Here is a 19,104-nt window from a genome sequence, read left to right as displayed (position 1 = left end):
GTGGCAAACAAGAACAACTCCGCCGGTATCTCCAATGTCCTAGCTGCGGCACCATACCATAGCGGACACTTTGTAGGTTGTGAAAAATTAAAATTAACTTCTTTAATTACAAACCACCAACCAGACGCCATCAAGCTTCAGAGACTCTCGGCTGAGGTTGGCTTAGGGATTCGCGATACGGACATCATGCTGCTAGCAGGTTGTAGTTATTATTGATAACGAGTCGGATAACAATGATGGATGATGTCCAGGCATGGATTGGTGCTGCTTGGGTAGAAATTAGTTATCCACCAGATACCGGGATCATATTTCTCGGTTACAAGCCTGTGTTTAGGGCGTTCGAACGCTTTGTGGACGATTGTTTTTTTGGAGGCTGAACCTTGCGTGCCATGGAGAAGAAATGCGTAGATGAAGCTCTAAAAACTCATCACGGTTGATCACCAGAAAAGCTTGGGCCTAATTTTCTTGCACAGATATATTTGCGTGGGTGCATGTGTTATAAAATCCATCGAATATGGAGGTGAGTCTTTCAGAAGTTCCTCGCTATCGGTACAGGACGTGACGAGCCGGTGTGCGTCTATCGGGAAACGATATGAGTTGTGCTACTATTTCGGTGCTTCATCTCGTAAGAATCGGTGAACGATCCTAACGGTTTCAGGGCAAAGAATCAAATCAGGAAATTTTAGTTCATTACTGTGACACGCTTTTCCGCAAAAGTGTATTTATTGGTGCTGTATGATTTGAGTACACGCGAACATTTAGTTTAAGGAATTGTTCAAATGGCGCTTTGAGAATTTACGTGACGTTTGGTGAAATATTTGTTACTTAATTTTGTATCTAAGCTGAGTTTTTATAGTGCTTCGTACAAGGAAAAAACAATTTTATTCTTAACGTAAGTAAAATTTAATCATTTTTCCGTAATAATTAAATTAAATTAAAAGCTATAGCAGAATCGTTTTTAATTGATTAAAATAACTTTTAACACATCAAGATATTCTAATAGAAAATAAATCAACCAAAGCAATCGAAAGAAACCAATTGCAAGCCTCATCAAAACCTTACCAAAGAACCCTAAGCACTCTCTCCCGCTCTTGTGAAACATCAGCAACTAAAATGCCCATGGAAAAGAGACCTTGACGCAGAACCGAATGCACCACAGTTACATCAGCGAATGCATGATGCAATTCGCCTTTGTCTGTACCTTACCGACCGAGTACCTCCCATCGGAACAGCAAACCGTACCAGAAGGGCAGAAAAAAAAACTATTTCCCTTGCCCCATCGCACCACCGTGGGCAATGCATCAAAAACTGGGCATCGAGTGCGCTGTATAAGTTCATGCGAAAAATTGGCACGAAGTCGAAGTGCATCGAAAGTGATAGCGGGTCGAAAAGGGCGGCCTAGTTAGGGCGAAGGGAGCCGCGTGAAACTTATGCTTGCACACCTACTTTACCTGTGCGCGCGTAGTTTGGTCTTTACCGGCCAAAGCGTCACTATCTTCCCGCCGAGGATGTTAAATCTTCATCCTCGTCCCATTTTTCGGACGAAGCGAAACAAACTGCACTCGAAACGCAGTTCGTGGCATGTCTTCGATGACCTCCGGACGTTACCGCGCTCTGGGGAGGACAGAACGCCTCCGTCTCGGTTCACATCTCATGTACTTGAAACTTTGCAATAAAATTATAAATCTCATCTGCACATATACTCTGGCCGGTAGTAGTTTTGGTAGTAGAATGGGAGAGCAAATGAGCTACTGGGTAGAGAAGAGTCATAGGAGCCAAGTGAGCCCAACAACCCACACACGATCGCTCGAAGGCAGAATGGTTGGTATGGCAAGTAGTATCAGGAAAAGATTGACTTTCTAACAATGTGAGCAGGAACAATCTGGTGCCGTTGGAAGCAAACAGTGCAAAAGAATAAGAAAACAAACAGAGCTGAACACTGAGGGGGGAAGAGATGCTAGAGAAGATGTAGAAACATCCCTATCCGATGCCAACATGTAATTGGAAGGTGTCCTTGTGCATGTCCAAGGTTGCACTAGAACACCAAAGTTACTTGGTCGCCAAGTTTTCCACCTCCCAAACAATACCATCAGGCAAAAGTGAAAAGTTTTGTACAGCGAGTTCCTGCCTTATGGACGTTCATCCCAACAGACCATCCAAGTGCGTTGGATGAAAACTTTCTTTTTTTTATGACTACATCAACTCCTACCACATATAGACGCGGACAAACACTAGATAGATACGAGTATGTGGAGAAATAAATACCCATGAACATTAATAGGCTGCACGATTTGGTTTTGCTGGAAGGTTATACTCCAACAGATGGTAAAAAAACCAAAAAAAAAAACATACTTCTTATTTACATCACTTTTATGAGCCAATTAGAGAGAGATAGAGGGACGTGTGCAAAATTTTGGTCTTCGTTAAGTGATGCTTAATATGGGCGGAATTGAAAGTAAGGAGAAAATCTCTGTTCATTGAATGACTTCGTGCTTCGCATACAAACGAGAAGCGTACGGATTCTGGGTGTATTTAACTGTAATAACTAAAGTTTTATTACGAAAAAAAGGTTAACAGAAAAAGCCTAATAAACTTGATCTTGTGGCAGCTAGTTAAACCGCTTTCTGTAGGAAAAGGCGATTGGCCTTGTGTCTAATGCATCAGTACCTTTGGAAGTTCTCTTGGCAGTTGGGTTTTTCGACAGTTTACCCCCAAAATCTCGTGCTCAGGCGTATGCCATTGGAACCTCGAGGGGTTAGGTCAAGCTCGCTTACCTAAGCTTTGATAATTGGTAATGTATGTTACCACTCTGCGCGACAAGAACATCTCGTGGTAGGAGTTGCGATTAAATGCCTCCGTTAACCTTCAATGTGGATACCATTGCTAACTTTTAATTAAAGCTTTTTATAGCGATGCGATAACTTTTTTTTACAGATTTATCAGAATCATGGCAAGAACCCGAATTTCCAATTCCAACATCCACTACGATTGATGACCATAGTCATCTAACGAACGACGACCTTGAAATATATTTGAAGCTCTTTAGCTTTTTACAGACTTTTTAGATGCTATGCCACAAATGTTTTATATAGTTTTGAACACATCTTTATTTAAGCTTAAAAATGAACAAATAAGTTTATTTGTTGAAGCACAACTCTCCACAGCGAGACCTAACGCAAGGAATATGTTTCGATAAAGGACTTCTAGCCTGAGAAGCTCTAAAAAGGAATTCTAGCAAGTTTTTTAATTACACATTTCAAGTATCACTAGCACGCACATTTTCCAACAATCAGACAGCCAAAAAATCACCATCAAACATATCTCTTCTACGGTCTTCAGCACTTCAACATAATTTAACATTTTCGATAATAATCAGTTGCAACCGTGACTGTCCGTGTTCGAGACGTTTGACATTTTTCACCCCACCTGGCTTAAGTTACCCATTCCAATACACGGAAGTACGCAAAACAACACGCTCATACGCACGAAAGCATGCCGCTCGAAAAGCTGTCAAAAGTTGGCGAGTTCACCGTTGCAATACCAAAAAACTGAAACGTCCAACTTGTGAGCATGGTAAAGTTTCATTCACTTCACTGGCACGCGCACCATGGAAGATGATGTGAAACAAGTTGCAGCCAATAAACGAAAAAAAATAACCAACAAAAGCTGCATATTACTCACATGCCAGGTTTTGCACTCTGTCGTCCCTGCTTGTGGGACCAGCTCTTTGGCCACCGAACAGGCAACAGGTAAAATCGTTTCGGAGATGAGTTTTCATGCGCAATTGTTCCTGTTTGCTTCTTTTTAATCTGTTTTCCTTGTACCAAGTTCACGGTATGGTCCGGGAATGGTGCTTGATCCTCTTGCGGATAATCTCCCTTCAATGCCGTGCTTAGACACGGCCACGAACCATAACTGTTTGCGACAGTTTTACTTTTTTCGACTCTTTTAAAAAGACTTGCTCCCGTCACAATCTTCCATGTTAATAATTTAGTTTGCCTGAAGTTTGTATCGCGTGAGGGGAGAAAGAAACCCAAGTTTAGAAAAAAAGCATCATCCACAACGTAAAGATGATGTTGATAATGATGGTGGCGTCCTTGCGTCGATAGTACTATGGTTAAAGCTAATAATATCCGGGAAAGTAGACGTAGAAGTGTAGAAAAATAGGTTACTCGTTGTACCTTTTGTTGGTTTGATTTTGGATGTGCAGAATGCTTCTGAAGGTAATATCCTTACATTAGCCAACTTTAGATTTTACCATCCAGGGTACCATCAGCAAAGGTGGACACCATCGTAGGTGGTGAGAGTACTTTTTTTCCAAAGCTCGTTAGAGGATGATCAAATTTGTTTTGGCACTCAACGAATGGCACACTCTTGCTGGACTAAATACCCATTAGAAAAGCATCCTATCCATTGCTTGTAGGCAGCGAATAATGAAAGTTGTCAGTCAATGGAGAGTTGAATGAAATTTGAAACATTTTACTCACCTTTCGTGTCTTCCCATGTCTGTAACAAATAATGCACAATAATACAGATTTATATTTTGTTTATCAATTTTATACAGTTATTTGCAAAAACCTTTTTATTATTTAATCGTTGAAATCACTGCTTTTGATTTACCAATCAATCAAATTGTTCACTTAAAATTCTCTATTCGTTAGATCACTTTTGGGGCAATTTTTCGTCCAAATTACGTTGGTAAGAAATGATGGTTTTCATTCGTCAATTGACATTTAACGGTTAAAAAATGCTTGATTTGAAATTCAATCACATCTGTACAGTAGCTCCAGCTACTCCAAACAGGCACAACATGAATAACTCTGTTGTCACTAGACAAAAGATTAGCTCAAAGATATCGTTCAGCTTAACTGAAAAGCTTTTTTTCAGCTGCTTTTCCTCAAAAACACTACGTTCAGTGTCTGGTTACACGTTTCTCCATCGGCATGCCGTACATTATCAGACCAGTTCATGGAAAAAGGAACGCTAAAAATCCATCAAACGAATCCTTGTACGTCTTTTACCTCGGCTTTTGTGAAACAAGCATCGCACGAGCTCGCATGAGCATGTGGCGGTAGCATGAAATCGTGGCAGCAAAAATGCACACAATTCTCTCGGCACAATGAAACGGACAACAGCATGAAAATTAACCCAACCAGTTTTCCAAGCCACAGTTCATCCGCAGGCAATGGTGGCTTCTTAGTTGTAATAAAAGGTCGCAAAAGCCTGCCACGCTACTTTAGCAGCAAGCTAGTACACCGGTGAAGTAAATCCTCCTTTCTTAAATACATTCTCCGACATGTCTATTGCGTCATGGTGCGAGAATAGTTGAAAATGGAAGGCGGAAAATGTGGCGGAAGGAGCCAAAATAGAGCAGTGGAATGGGGTTTATACTATTGCTTGATAACGCAATAAAGAAAAACATATTTTTTCGTCCTTGGTTTGTGTAGCGTAAGGAGAGCACTTGCAAGTTGCTTTTAGTAGTTCCATATTAGTTTCTTTTGTTACAGACACCTACAGGGAAAAAAATCACTATGAAATTCTATTTTACAATTCTTTTGAAATGTGTATTACATCGTTACAATTTAGTGTGCATCAAGGGTTCTAAAAACTATTACAATTATCAACTACAACAACATAGAAAACTTTCATATTTTTTTCTTGAAATGCTACTTAGTAATTTGTAATCTGTCACAATATATCAAATAACGACATCTACTGGGAAACGCCTAAAGTTAGATTATACATATTTTTAACGCTTTTAAGATTGTTTTCAATTGTAATACGTTAGGAAATTTGTCTATTCATTTTAAAAAATAGATCACATATGAAAAGGTTGGTCTGGTCTTTTTCCCTTAGGATCACTCAAATGCAAGTGGCGGAATATTACCCAAATAAAATAAATCCCACTCATATACGAACACTCGGGGACACATTACCCTGCCCACCACAAAGTGATACTTAGACTCAGAGAGTGAAGAAACTCACACACACAGTCACATTGTTATGCGCTTCATTAATGGCAAATTGCTAATGTCGTAACAGTATCATCGATCATTGGGCTGCACTTGTTCAGGGAAGCATGACAATGGAAAAAGCGAAAAGTTTTAGTAACACATCTTAGCCCACCACCATTGCCACTAACGAACCGTTGATGGTACTTGAAGGTGGAAAATGATAAGAAACTACCCATCTTATCCGGACCGACACTTATGATTGTCATTTTAGCGTGTGCGGTAAACACCAACCGCAATTTGATGATTGAAAGTAATGTTCGTGCGTGAATGGCAAAATTGGCTTTATGCTGCAGCGGATGTACACAGGACGAGATCGAGCAGATGTGTACGTTAGGCCATAACGGATCAAGGAATGCAATTAGTGTCATTAGGAAGTACGTGCGAATGATGCATCAATGAGGCAACCTTGTTCGTTGGAATCATAGAGTACGGAGAAACAAAGTCACGTATTACAATAAAACCTTTCCAAATTATGGCTTATAATAATTCAATCCGAAGTATTTTTTTGCCTGATTGCTGAAAATAAAATAATTTAATTATAATTTTTTTAAGTTGTAAATTAAAATATTCGATTTTCGTTCTTCAGGCAATACTTCAAAATTACATTAGGAAACACGTTTTTTTCTGTAAAAAAGCAAAATAAAATTCACTCCACAAAACGGGACGTTACATCATACACATTTGTCCAGCAGCTAATGAGCACACGTTACACCTTTTCGCAAGTTTACACCTACACTCCTTGACACTTTCCTATATGGTGGATTATGTGAAAATAAAGCATTTTCCTTTTCCTGGAGCTCTGACTAGCTTCACGAAGGAAAAACGGAAACCAGAATCATCTAATAGGGAGGGGCAAAATGTTCCAGAAATGTTCGCGAAATGTATCCTGGGAATGAATTTCCCAGCTTTATACAGAGCCGAATAGATATTCTCACAATACCTTCCAAACCTAACAGAATCAATGCCTTTAGTGCTAATGGCGTTCCTGCAGGTAGTTGCCTGGTCGTTGTTAGTATTATTCTAAACTCGATTACTTGTGAAAATGGCCACACAACAGCCACACATTGGAAAAAGGGGTCGTTTTCCACTTTATCCGTTCGGGTAAATGTTTGCGCTACGGTTAGGAAATTCGCACTAGCTGGTGAAGGTTTTCAGTCCATCGGGAAAACACACCATCTCGTGCGACCTGTTGCATCATCGGGACCAAACACGGTAGCGTACGAAGAGGAACTTTTCCCCCAAAAAACCGAACCCGAACACCCATGGTACCAATTAGGCGGCAAAGGTCGTGAAAAATCTACCGTGTGCCGCACTAACGATAGCTGGGCTCACTTTTCGGAGACATTAATTTTGGAAAATTATCCTTACCCTAGTCGACGCCGTTGATGGGTTTTTGCGGGAGCAATCCATATCGGGGCGTCCGTGGTGAATTTAACTAATGAACTGTGTCGCATGGCTTAGGCACTGTTGAAGGGTGGAATTGTGTGTCTGGTACCACAGAATGTTCAAAAATATATACATTTTACAGTGAGATGAAACGTTTTAACATCTAAACGTTTAATTTATTATTATATAAAGAAGAGCTATAATATACGATAAATAAAAATATATATTAAAATAAATATTCTTCCAAATTTCTGCAAAAATTCATCATTAAGCTACACTAAACCCATCGCTTTTATTGAGATCGAACCTAAGACACGAATTTCGCTAAACTAAATAGGATATAAATTACGTTTAAGTCTTTTTATACATTTTGATTGCATACTTTAAGGGGTATCAATCCTTTTTTAATTATTTATGTTAATTATTCCAGAAAATCTTTCGTAAATTTTTAATTAATTTTAATGAAGATTTGGATTTGGAATAAATTTTTATCCTTTACTGTACCGAACTGCAACTAGCAACAGGGACTATCTATCGTCTACTACAGTGGAAAAACATTTTAATTAAGCCAAAATGATACACAAGATTTTCATCGGGATGATGAATCGGTGTGCCTAAACCCTAGTGTAAACGGGGGAAAGAACACACACACACACGCACACAAAGAACCCACACCAACCACGATCGTGCCAGCAGCGTAAGAGCAAACAGACTCACCTTCATTCGTTATCTCCGACACCTGACTTTATCCGTGCTTGTGGATTTTGGGATGAAGCTGTCCGCTGTGTGGTGATAAGCTCAATTTTAGGACGCTTTTTTATAGAATATGTCATCACATGTCACTCCCATGTAGAAAGTTTTGCTGTGGAAAAAGTTCAAAAATAATGTAGAAAAATAACTATAAAACAAAAAAAATGCATCCACATATGAATCACAATTTTTACAGTGAGGCGATATATTCATTACTTTTACCACACAAACATATTCACTGTGCGGTTTACAAATTGTTAATCACAGTTTTGTAAGATCGTTGATAATGTTTGAAACATAATACCATTCTTCCTACCCTCTGCTAATCTCATCCCTCGATCCGTACCACGTTAAAACCGGTGGGTGTTAAGTTATGTTTTAAAATCCTCCCCCTCCGAATGGTAGCCCCAGACCGCTGCAAGGCCACACGCAATGAAAACTTCCGTTCATAAACTGTTGGGATTATACTTAATTGGCAACTAGCAGTGACGATGAAACATGGCAGGAAAAAAGCTAAACAAAAACCTTTCCCTTTTCACCTTTCTCCTCCGTGCGGCGTTCCCCGAAGGTCCTTTGCCTACAGTTCGGTGATTGTATGGTCGGAAATTGTCCTTAAACTATGCTAACTATATGTCGTATTCCCACAAGCAATAAACGGCAATGGACAAACCTTGCCCACAAAACCCTTTCCATTTAACTCATCCTAACTGTTTTGAAAATAGAGGCGGTTTACCGATGATACCCATGGACACAAGCTTGTAACGGATTAAACCCGATTTTTTTGTGCCTTTTTAAGGTTTTTGCCATCAACTTCTGGTGGTAGATTTTTTGGGATGGCCTTCGATAATTGATTTTTAGTTTAATAGTTTTGTAAGCCACTTTCCCTCTTACCTTCGCCCGTTTATACACAACCATTGACTTTGCTCTTTCAACTCGCATTTAGGTTTTTTTTTGCGAAAAGTTCGATTCTATGTTTTTGTTGTTCTATTTTCACGTTCTTCTTGCTTGAATGTAGCCCCAAAAAGTATTCGTTCAATTTTTCATTTCGTGCTACGAAATTTATATTGTGTTGTGTTGTTGTTCGTTTTTCCTTCTTTGTTTGCATTTTTAAGCTTCGATCGATTGTTATTATTATTTCACTGTATCGTTGTGACCCGTCGTCCCTATTTTCTTGCATACTTTTATTTACACACCCTGCGGCACGTTGAACTTTTCTGCCTTCGGTTTATGCTTTCACAATGCAACCCTCCTCCCTCAGCGTCATCGCCAAAATCCGGCAGTGAAAGTTTATTATGCCGCCTAGGCCTTTTGTTCTACGCCTTAGCGACGACGAATCCGTCACTTGCTCGTGGACAAAAATGCCATTGATAAATGAAAATAAAACTCATCTCGCTCAATGACTCACGCTGGGGGAAGACATCAAGAGAATATGCATCCGTCTAAGATACGGACGAACGTTCTCATGGCACCGACAGACTTATTCATCCTGTCTGTCTGTCTGTTGAATCAAGCAAAAACTCGCCAAAAATGGAAACTCCCTTTTGTCAATGGTTTGAGCCAATTTTATATCTATCTAAAATAAAGGAAACAACTTTGACGTAATCACATTATTTATCTTATTTATTCAATAGTGCGTACGGAATGAATAATACACATTCGTGTGTATTTTGAACTCTTATTTTTTTTATAAATATCTTTAATGATTTTGAAGTCTTTATAAAAACTTTTTATAAAAATATCACTTTTTTATTCACATCCAAAAAAAAAAGATTATTGAAACTCTCCAATAACTCTGTCATATATCAATTGATTATTTCCCTGCATCTCGTCCGAATGTCCTTACATTCTAATATCTCACAATAAATATGTCATAAACCGTTGTTCCCTCTCAGCTTCCTACGCAAAGAGTAGACATCCTTTAAAACCGCCAACATTATCCCTTTCCAGCACGTGTGTGCTAGGGCACAGTGCAACGCAACCTTTGCGCTTATTACACTCCTACCATCAATCGATTCTAATGATTCTAGCGCAACGGACAGCAAACTGGGAACCACAATCCGTTTCCGTGTGCGCGAGGTTTCGAAAAGCCAAATCCCATTTTATTGAGAACTGCATTAAAAGCGTCCCGCAAACAAATGCCACAAACGCACATGGCCCCGGCACAAAAACGGATGTGTGGACGGATGAGAGTTTCCATTCCAACTAGTCCGTTTCCTATCGGTTGTAGCACTCGAAGGAAGTTAAGTTCATTTTTATGTGCCTTGGCTATGCTTTTCCTGTGTTTTGGAAAAGATATTAAAAAAAGCCAGCAAGCAACGACTCCCACAACCACTAAAAGTGGACAGTTTGGGCCATTTCGGGCATTGTCTCCCACGGTTGGCGCCTGAAAGTATGCAAGTGCTCGTACGGGTGGGTGTATTGCAGTGTTGAAACCGGAAACTTCTCACTACCGTTGCATTGCCAGATGGCAAACGAGGTCATTATGTAGGAATTGAACTCATACACTTTTGTGAGAACAGTAATAGTTGGGGGCAGTTACATTCGCAAAAAGAAAAACATATAAAGAGATAAAAGTTTGTAAGTGATGTTATTGCCCATGTGTGTACGCATGTTCCTTAAGAAGCGACCAACTGACGTTTATAGTCTTAAAATCTCATTTACGCGTCATAGGTGCTAAATATGTCAAAAGCTTTTACGCCCTTTTCTATCGTACGACGTCATAAAATTGGGCTCTCACTTAACATTCGTTAGAGCCGATGAGTGTCTCACGATCGTTAGCTAGAAAGGATCACCCGTACGGCAGATCGGAAAACGGCTTCAACTCGTGCGTTAAAATTACATCCGGCATATACCTACTACATGATAGAAAAGGATACCCACGGATCTGTACTCAACGATACTACCAACCAACCAAGCAATCAAATAAAAAGAAAGTTTCAAAGAAGAAGAAAAAAAAAAACAATTTCCCAACCGGCTTACCGAAAAGGACAGCTTGTGCCAAATGCTGGCTTCGTGCAGGCTTCGATGTGCGTGTGTATCCGTAACCGTATCGGATGGAAACGCATACGCAACCGACCCGAAACCGTGGTTTTTTATTTCTTCGGACACGAACCCGACCAGGACCCGACGTACCAAACGGGCTTGATGTTGGAGTTAAAAAGCCACGATGGCGACCGTACCGCTTCCAGTGTCGCACAGCATCGCAAACGAGGAAAAGTCGGCAAACGCAGGATAACAATTCTTGAGATTGATGCGCGGATGAGTGGAGAACCGAAACCATCCAAACCGTTGCGCGCTTGCACGTGGTTTGTTCGACGTTGCAATCAGTAGACTTGGCGTCTCCATCGCAGGCGAACGCGCCTTTGGTGCGAGCCGTTGCGACAACAGTAAGAAGCGTGGCTGATGATCAAGGACAGTGCAGTGTGAACGATTCAAGTTCCGTGCAAGTGTTTGAGAGATCTTTTAATCCAGAAAGATAGTTAATAGTGAAGTTTTGTGTGTTACAACAATTAAACCAAGATGAAACAAATCCCTTCGGCACCTCGCTGAGGTGTGACAGTGAGTTTGTACAGAAAAAAAACCGAAAAGTGAACAGTGTCTTGGTGTGTGGAGTATCTTCCTGGATTCAAGAATCAAAAGGGGATATTCCCTTCCCGTCCCTTTCTCTTTCCTCTCCAACACCAAATGTACACCTTGCGGACGAATTACTGTGACGGAGTTTCCATTTTCGCGTACCCAGGACGAAATCGGAGGATCGTGCGAAATGTTTCCATGCGCTGGTAAAAATACAACAATATGCCTCGAGGACAATAAATAGATAAATAACATGGTGCTCTTTCTCCTACCCGTGACCGCTGTTTATTGCTTTCTCAATTTACTGATTTCTGCTTTCATGCAGAAGAGTCCACAGACTGTACAAATATTCGGCACTTCTTAATTGACCGTTGACAGCATTTTTACAATCTTTGCTATGTCTGGTCAAACGACAGGGAGGGGATGAAAATGTGTAGTGTGTATGTACGACTATAAAGCTTGTTGGCCGACACCCAAATTTATACCGAATTTAGCCCTGGTTTGCTTTTCCGGAAGATGTGATATCCGTTTACACAGGGGAAATGGGACAATTCTGTCAGGAAGCTTTCAAGGAAAAGATACAGTTGCTTTCGAATGTTGCATTATGATCACAAGACAATTGTAATATACTTTTTGGTGGAAGGAAATTTTCATTAAAATCTTCATCAGCAAATCTTTGAAATTGTTTAACAGAGTCTATAGTAATTTGAAAGTTCGGCGTAAACTAAGTTAAATTTAATCGTTCATTTTTTCACTTTAATTCTACGTGAAGCTTCAAAATATTTCAAGTGTAAAATAATTACACCTCTAAAACGCCTGAAAATATGCAATCATGCTTACAAACAGTACTATTGTTAATATCCCAACTTATTGCATACATTTAGGCGTGCTCTATCATCAAACTGAAGGTTAGCCGTCGGCAACTTCTGTCATATATATTTGAATAAAAGTCTTAGAAAATTAAACAAGAAATAATACGAATATTAATACAAAAATAACACTCTTCATAGAGAAAAAATCAATTTGAAATTCATTCCAGTAAAAAAACAGAACATCAGCTTTACTCCTTGCAATATCCCTCTCATTACATATTACACTCGAAACGATTCCCGAAATGCTCTCATGAATAAAATGTGCCTCTACTTAACGCGTTCCAGCATATCTCCTTGAAGAAGTCCTTCTTGTCCGCTTACACTGTCTGGAGCATGACCTCCAACGGCGAATGCGTTGTCAGAATGCGTCATACCACCCCAAAAACCCCCAAACAAGGAAGTGAAATGTACCGAAAATCAGTGCACCGGTTTCGTGTTGTTCAGTTCCGGTCTAATATCTTTCTGGTCCATCCCTCTTACCCCGGGCGGACGACACCTACGGATGGTACGGTTGTGAATGATTTATTGATTGCAAGTCCGCTGGCAGTCGTTCAAACGGAAAAGGCTACCCCGGACGCACGCACAGCTTCCATTTTGGTATTTTTTATCTGTTGGCTGAATGCAATTCTCTCTCGCCAGCACGCGCTAGCAATCCGCTGGACAACGTGGCGTCACCGTGGTCGGTACTGTTGTCTGAGTGGATTTATGCATGTGGGTTACGCTGGGGGGTTTCAAGGGGTGAACCGACTGTTGAAACGGTGTGTATTTTGCCTTCCTTTCTTGTCATAAAAGCCGTTAAAAATCTTCCAATTTCCGACTGACGCACGCAAACTTGCCGCGGAGGATGAAACTACCAGAAGGGAATCGTGTGGAACTTTTCCTGCCCAGGGGAGAAAAACGGAAGAACGCCCGCGAGAGCACGATACATGTTTTAGCAGATTAGCACAGTCGTGATTCGTAATCGTGACCGGACTAGATGCGAGATGATTTCTTTGAAGGCATCTACCCGCGGATGGGAAGAGATCTTTGCTCATTCATAATTGCGTGGCTAATTTATGGAAGCGAGAAGTGGAACTCAGTTTTCCGCCATCTATTTGATAGGTTGATAAGGAGTGGAATCAGTTAAGGAACGCAACTGTAAGGAGAAAAGTTTTTTTATAAGACGAACAGCTTTTTCAGGCAAGATTGTTCCACGTTCACTACAATAAATTGTGCTTATTTCGTAATTAAATGCGTGGAAACGAACGAGTCATAGGGGGGAATAGATAGATCTTCCCTAATTTAGTGATGAATTTATCAATGCTCTGTCGTAACTGACCGCCAAACATCTTCTAAGAAGCTATTCTTTTGTGGAGCATACATGCTCATCGGTTACATTGAGTCAAAGGGTTTCCAATTAATTAATGAATGTATTTGAAAGACATTTATTTGGTGCAATATTTTGAATAGAGCTACCAACTGCTCACATAAAATTATGTTCACATGTAATGCTCTTCGTATCAATTTCATCTCTTCTAAATATACAAAAATAACATCTAATATTGATGTTTACTAAAAGTCCTGTCTTGCACCTACACTGGAGTGTAGGTTTGAGCTTTGCTCCTATCTTACATTAACGTACGGAGTATATTTATTCCTATACAAAGCCACAAATATCTTTAGTAAACCAATTTGTTCTGCAAATTGCATGCCTTTAGGCGTTTTCTTTTTTTTCCAACACACATTGCTATTTTAAGCTAAATAAAACAAAGTTCTCATTTTATCTGAAACCTATCCGCGAAGTAATTGAATGTATTGTCGGAAAAAGTTTCCATTTTAACCGCGAAGGCAATTAAAGTTCAGTAAAATGTCTCATGGCGATGAAAAATTTATTTTTTTGTGACGCTTGAACTGAAATGTTTGCTACCGGCGGTCAAGTTTGCTTATTAAATACAAGAAAAATCGTCTAAATTAAACAGAAATCTTTTGAAATTAAAAAATACGTCGTACAATGTACAAAGCTTGAATAAAATTATTAAATAAATTAAAATTCAAACAGTTTCAAAACAAACAATAATTTAGAACATTAAGTGGAGCAAATGGATTGGATATTTTTTTCAAAAAACTAGTACAAACTAGTCAACATCGTGTTAGAAAACTTTCTAAACAGCTCTAACGTTGCGTGCGTACAGAAAAAAAACTTCTTTTCAAAGCAATCGTTTCCTGTTTGTTCGATGCCAGTTGAAAATGTGCAGTTCGGAAGTACGAAAAAAAAATTGAAACGATAGTTCACGATAAAACTTTACTCATTATCAAAACTACGGAACAGTGATAAAGGTTTGATGTGCGATATTTTTGTTTTCTGTCTTAATGTCTTATAAATTATAGAAGAAATATTGTTCAGATAAAACTTTGTGTTAAGTTTGCTAGAATTGTATTTTATGTAACAATTCCTGCAAAGTATTTTTGTTTTAAAAAAACGATTTATTTTCTTAAGAAATGCTCATTGCACACCAACTTAAAACCTCTATGCGAGCTAATACGTATTGATTTTGCTTTATTTTTGATACAAAACTGCTCTGGGCATTGAAAATAGCATCTCGGAAAACAAGCTCAAGGCAACCTTCACAACCAGCCTGACAGACTAGCAAAAAAACATTTCCTTTTTTGCTTCTCTCATGCAACGCAACTACCGAAAATTCCTATACCTTCCTTACCTTACCTGACGTGGTGTTAGGTTGTGAGGATTCGGTGAAAAACCACTTGTTACACCTTTCCACAGCCGGTTTGCAAAACAGGACAGTGAAGATCAAACGAACTAGTACGAGTTGTAGTACACGAAAGGCAGAAGGAATATCGGGTTGTTTTTCTAAAGAGACCAGTCGCTGCTGGGTTTTTGGATGACGTTCGATTATTCGTTTGCCATCGTTGGTAAACCACATGGTTTTCGGTTGCACGCCTCGTTGAAAGATTGTTTTCCAACGTACAATAAGAAACACCAAAGACTGGTTTTTTGTTTGTGTGCCGTTTTTTTTGGTATTAAAATAAAGCTAATACTAGAATGAAATTGATGGCCACAAGGCGCCTAGCTGAGTCCAACTGATGCATTGTTTTGCAAAGAAAATGTAGGACCTAATGAGTAGGACACACTTTTTGGCTATGGATAATTCAAGTCACAAGGCATTACCTTATCCTACGAAGAAGCACGTTTTTGTTGATTGCAAAGCGAAAACGATAAAATCATATTTGCACTTGAATGTTGCAAAAAGGGAGAAACTTTTTCCCCACCATTTGCTCACGTACTGGACGGTTTAATTAAAGTTTGAAGGAGTAATGAATGAATGTGACAGCAATTAGCTGCGAAATGGGTGACCTACAGTGTGCTGATTTATCGCTTCTCAATCATTAGGAGTTTCTTTTGAAAGTTTTTGGTACAAAGTTTTTACAAATTACGATTTACTACAATGAGTTAGTTTTAATCAGTTGTTTGAAAATTGTTTTTTCTTCTTTAAAACAACATAAATCGCATTTTCTTATTAGCAAAAGAAAAAAAAATTTAAATTTTACTTAAATAATAACGGAACGTCTTGCGGTTTGCATAGTTGTAGGCTCTTTCGATGGTTCTATGGTTCGAAGCTTCTCTGATGAACTAATCTGTTGAACTTGAATATAATTTTGCTAGAAAACAATCAAAAATGTTCAGATAAACATGAACAAAGTAAAAATAAAACGTCTTAATTTTTTCACCCAAAGAAATACCTAAAGAATGCCCAAAACACAACCAAATTCTCTACCATGTACCGGTTTGAATGAATTGTTTTTGTACCAATTTCAATCCTCAAGTATGTGAAATGAAAACACTCACAACAAAAGTCCTTAAACAACTATTATCATAATCCACATTGTTGCATACAGCCGCTGCAAGCAACAAAAGGGTTATGGACAATACGAAAATGTTATTAATCCACCACAAAAGCTGTCTCTCAACACATTAACATTCGCCAACTCCACGCAACAATTGGCTTCCTGTAGGGTGACGTTATCCCTTTGCAAAAAAACCCATTCACAGGGAAGAATGTATCGGACGTAAAAGAAACTGTGCACGAGACAATCAGAACTTCAGCGAGTGTAGAGGGTGGCAAAAAATGGGGCGGGGGAAAGAAAAGCTCTATACCAAACCAAAACGGGTGCCCATAATTAAATTCAAATTTATCTTCTCACTTCCCGTTCCGTTTTGCTTTCGCTGTTCGCTCTCCGCGGTACTGTATCTCAACAGTGTGACCAAGTGCCGCCGCCTGCACTGCTCGGAAGTGAGAAATTTTCCAAATCGCCCACTTTTATGCTTCCTCTTTTGCTTGTGGCGTACATTCAAGCAAGTTTGTGGTTTATGCTGGTTTTGCGATTTTTCCTTCACAATTTTCCGGGAAGCGTATTTCTTTCGTTTGGCTACTTCCTGCTGCTGTAATTTATTTCGCTTTTAATCGTTGTTTTTCTTTTTCGCTTTTCTTCTTTCCAGTAAACAATACCAGTAGTAGCAGCAGGATCAGCAACAGCAACAGCACCATAATGAAGTTCTACCTGTTTCTTGCGATTGTCGTGTGCGAATCGTGCAATTATTTTTCCTGCGCCGAATATGATTCCCTGGTCGAGTTGGCGACCGGTGGCGAGCTCGGATCGCTTGCCGGTGGCCATCGGCTCACGCTGGACGATTCATCCGAGGCAGGCGAATGGGCACCGGTGTACCCGTGGAATGCGGCCATAAAACGTAGCGCCAAATCGGACATTCAAACGCGTCGCCGTAGCGCTCTCGATAAGAACTTTATGCGCTTTGGACGCTCGGACAAGGACATGCTACGGCAGGCGCGTGCTAATCTGATGCGTTTCGGTCGACCGGACCGTAACTTCTTACGCTTCGGTCGTGATCCGTACGCGACGATACTTCACGATGACGAACTAAGCAAGGAATATGCCACCTCAACGGAGCAGCTCGAACCGGTAAATGCACCAGGCGACGAACCCACGGCCACAAAGCGTAATGGTGGGCTCGGTGCGTCGGAGGAAATGATAAACACCGGTCTGTCGGAATCGGGCGAACAGATTAAACCGAAGCAGATACTTTACATCCGACGTGATTCGCCGAAGAATCTGATGCGTTTCGGCAAACGACGTTCGACCGGTTCCGGCTATATGCGGTTCGGTCGTGCCGGGAACTTGATGCGGTTCGGGCGGGCAAGCGACGAACCTTCGGTTGCGCTGCTAGCAAACAACCAGTTCGGACGTTCGGCCCGTGCCGGACCGAATCTGATGCGATTCGGGCGGGCCGGTAATTTGATGCGTTTTGGACGGGCTGGCAATGCAACGGGAACGCGAACACCCGCGGAAGATCCGAACGCTACCGCCTCCTCACAGCTTCCGGAAGCGTTACCGGCGAATTTGGCCGAACTGTTCGAGAAGGAACCGGACCGAATGTTGCTGGATGCGCTAGAAGCTGCCGAAGCGAACGAGCGTCTACCGCTGTACATAGTGGAGAAGTAGTGCGTGCCTGCTTTGGCCAGGAGTTCTTCTAAGGAGTATCGCTAGCGGGACACTCATCATCATATGTCACACGTCCGAGAAGCAAAATGGTGTATTGTTGATAAACTCACAAACTCACGTTCACGCAAACAAACACACCAACACGGAATGTAGGTAACAAATGACAAGGCTGGTATCAACAATATGGAACATTTTGCTTTTCGGCTCAACCTGCTAGACTGCAAAGTGACCAACCAATCAAAGTTGCATACGTGCGTACAATGGAAAACGGACACACGAAGCTCACAATGCAAAAAAACTATCAATTACTCTTCCCTGTCTCGCCAGCGCCAGCTAAAACCGTGTAGATTTTCTAGTTTTAGCGCCAAAAACCAAAAAAAGAAAGAAAACATTCTAGCAACAAAAAAATGTTATTTCTAGATTCTCCTAAAGACTCTGTGTAAATGACGAAATACAAATTAAAACAAAAATCACGCCACATAAAATTCCCGTAAACTATAAATGATAGTACGGAAGTACGGAGAAAACAGAAAAAGAAATAATAAACTCTATATATATACACAACACATCCAGAAGATAAATTAATTATAAAACAAAGAAACAGAACAACACACACACTAAAACATGGAACAGGGAAAGGAAATAAAAGTGGAAAGTAGCATTACATACGGACAGACGCAAACCGGAGCAAGTCGTTACATTAATCGTGTTAGTGTGCTGGTGTATATTAGGCCATTGTTTAAAAAAAGCGGTGCAATCGAACGGAACAAAACGCTACAAAATGATCCATCATACGCGACGGACGGACAAAGAACCGGAAACATGTATAAAATAAAGTAATCAACTGATTTTACTCTTCATTGGCAATCTTTCTTCGCTGGGTGTACATATTGATGCTTTGCCGGCGGTAATTCGAGTTAATCCGAACGTAGAAGAGGTTTTATTTTATCAAAAAATATTTTCAAGGTGAAGTATAAAGCTTTCCAAGTACAAGG

The 19,104-nt window shown here is 40.2% G+C and overlaps 1 protein-coding gene across 2 annotated transcripts; it reads left to right on the top strand.

The window, feature by feature from the left end:
- The first annotated feature begins 151 nt into the window (after positions 1-151).
- Positions 152-18,976, top strand: LOC125772280 (FMRFamide-related peptides). 2 transcript variants are annotated; one of them, XM_049443820.1, is made up of 2 exons: positions 152-892; positions 17,091-18,976. In XM_049443820.1, exon 2 carries the CDS (start codon positions 17,141-17,143, stop codon positions 18,107-18,109), a length of 969 nt encoding a protein of 322 aa, XP_049299777.1. In that variant the 5' UTR covers positions 152-892; positions 17,091-17,140; the 3' UTR covers positions 18,110-18,976. The 2 variants fall into 2 exon arrangements, with proteins under 2 accessions (XP_049299777.1, XP_049299776.1); XM_049443819.1 differs by lacking the exon at positions 152-892 and adding an exon at positions 11,237-11,929.
- The last annotated feature ends 128 nt before the right edge of the window (positions 18,977-19,104 follow it).

Source organism: Anopheles funestus, chromosome 3RL (genome assembly GCF_943734845.2).
Source record: "Anopheles funestus chromosome 3RL, idAnoFuneDA-416_04, whole genome shotgun sequence".
In the NCBI taxonomy this organism is placed as follows: Eukaryota; Metazoa; Arthropoda; class Insecta; order Diptera; family Culicidae; genus Anopheles; species Anopheles funestus.
The sequence above is the reverse complement of the archived record's forward strand: the minus strand, read 5'-3'. Positions and strand labels throughout refer to the sequence as shown.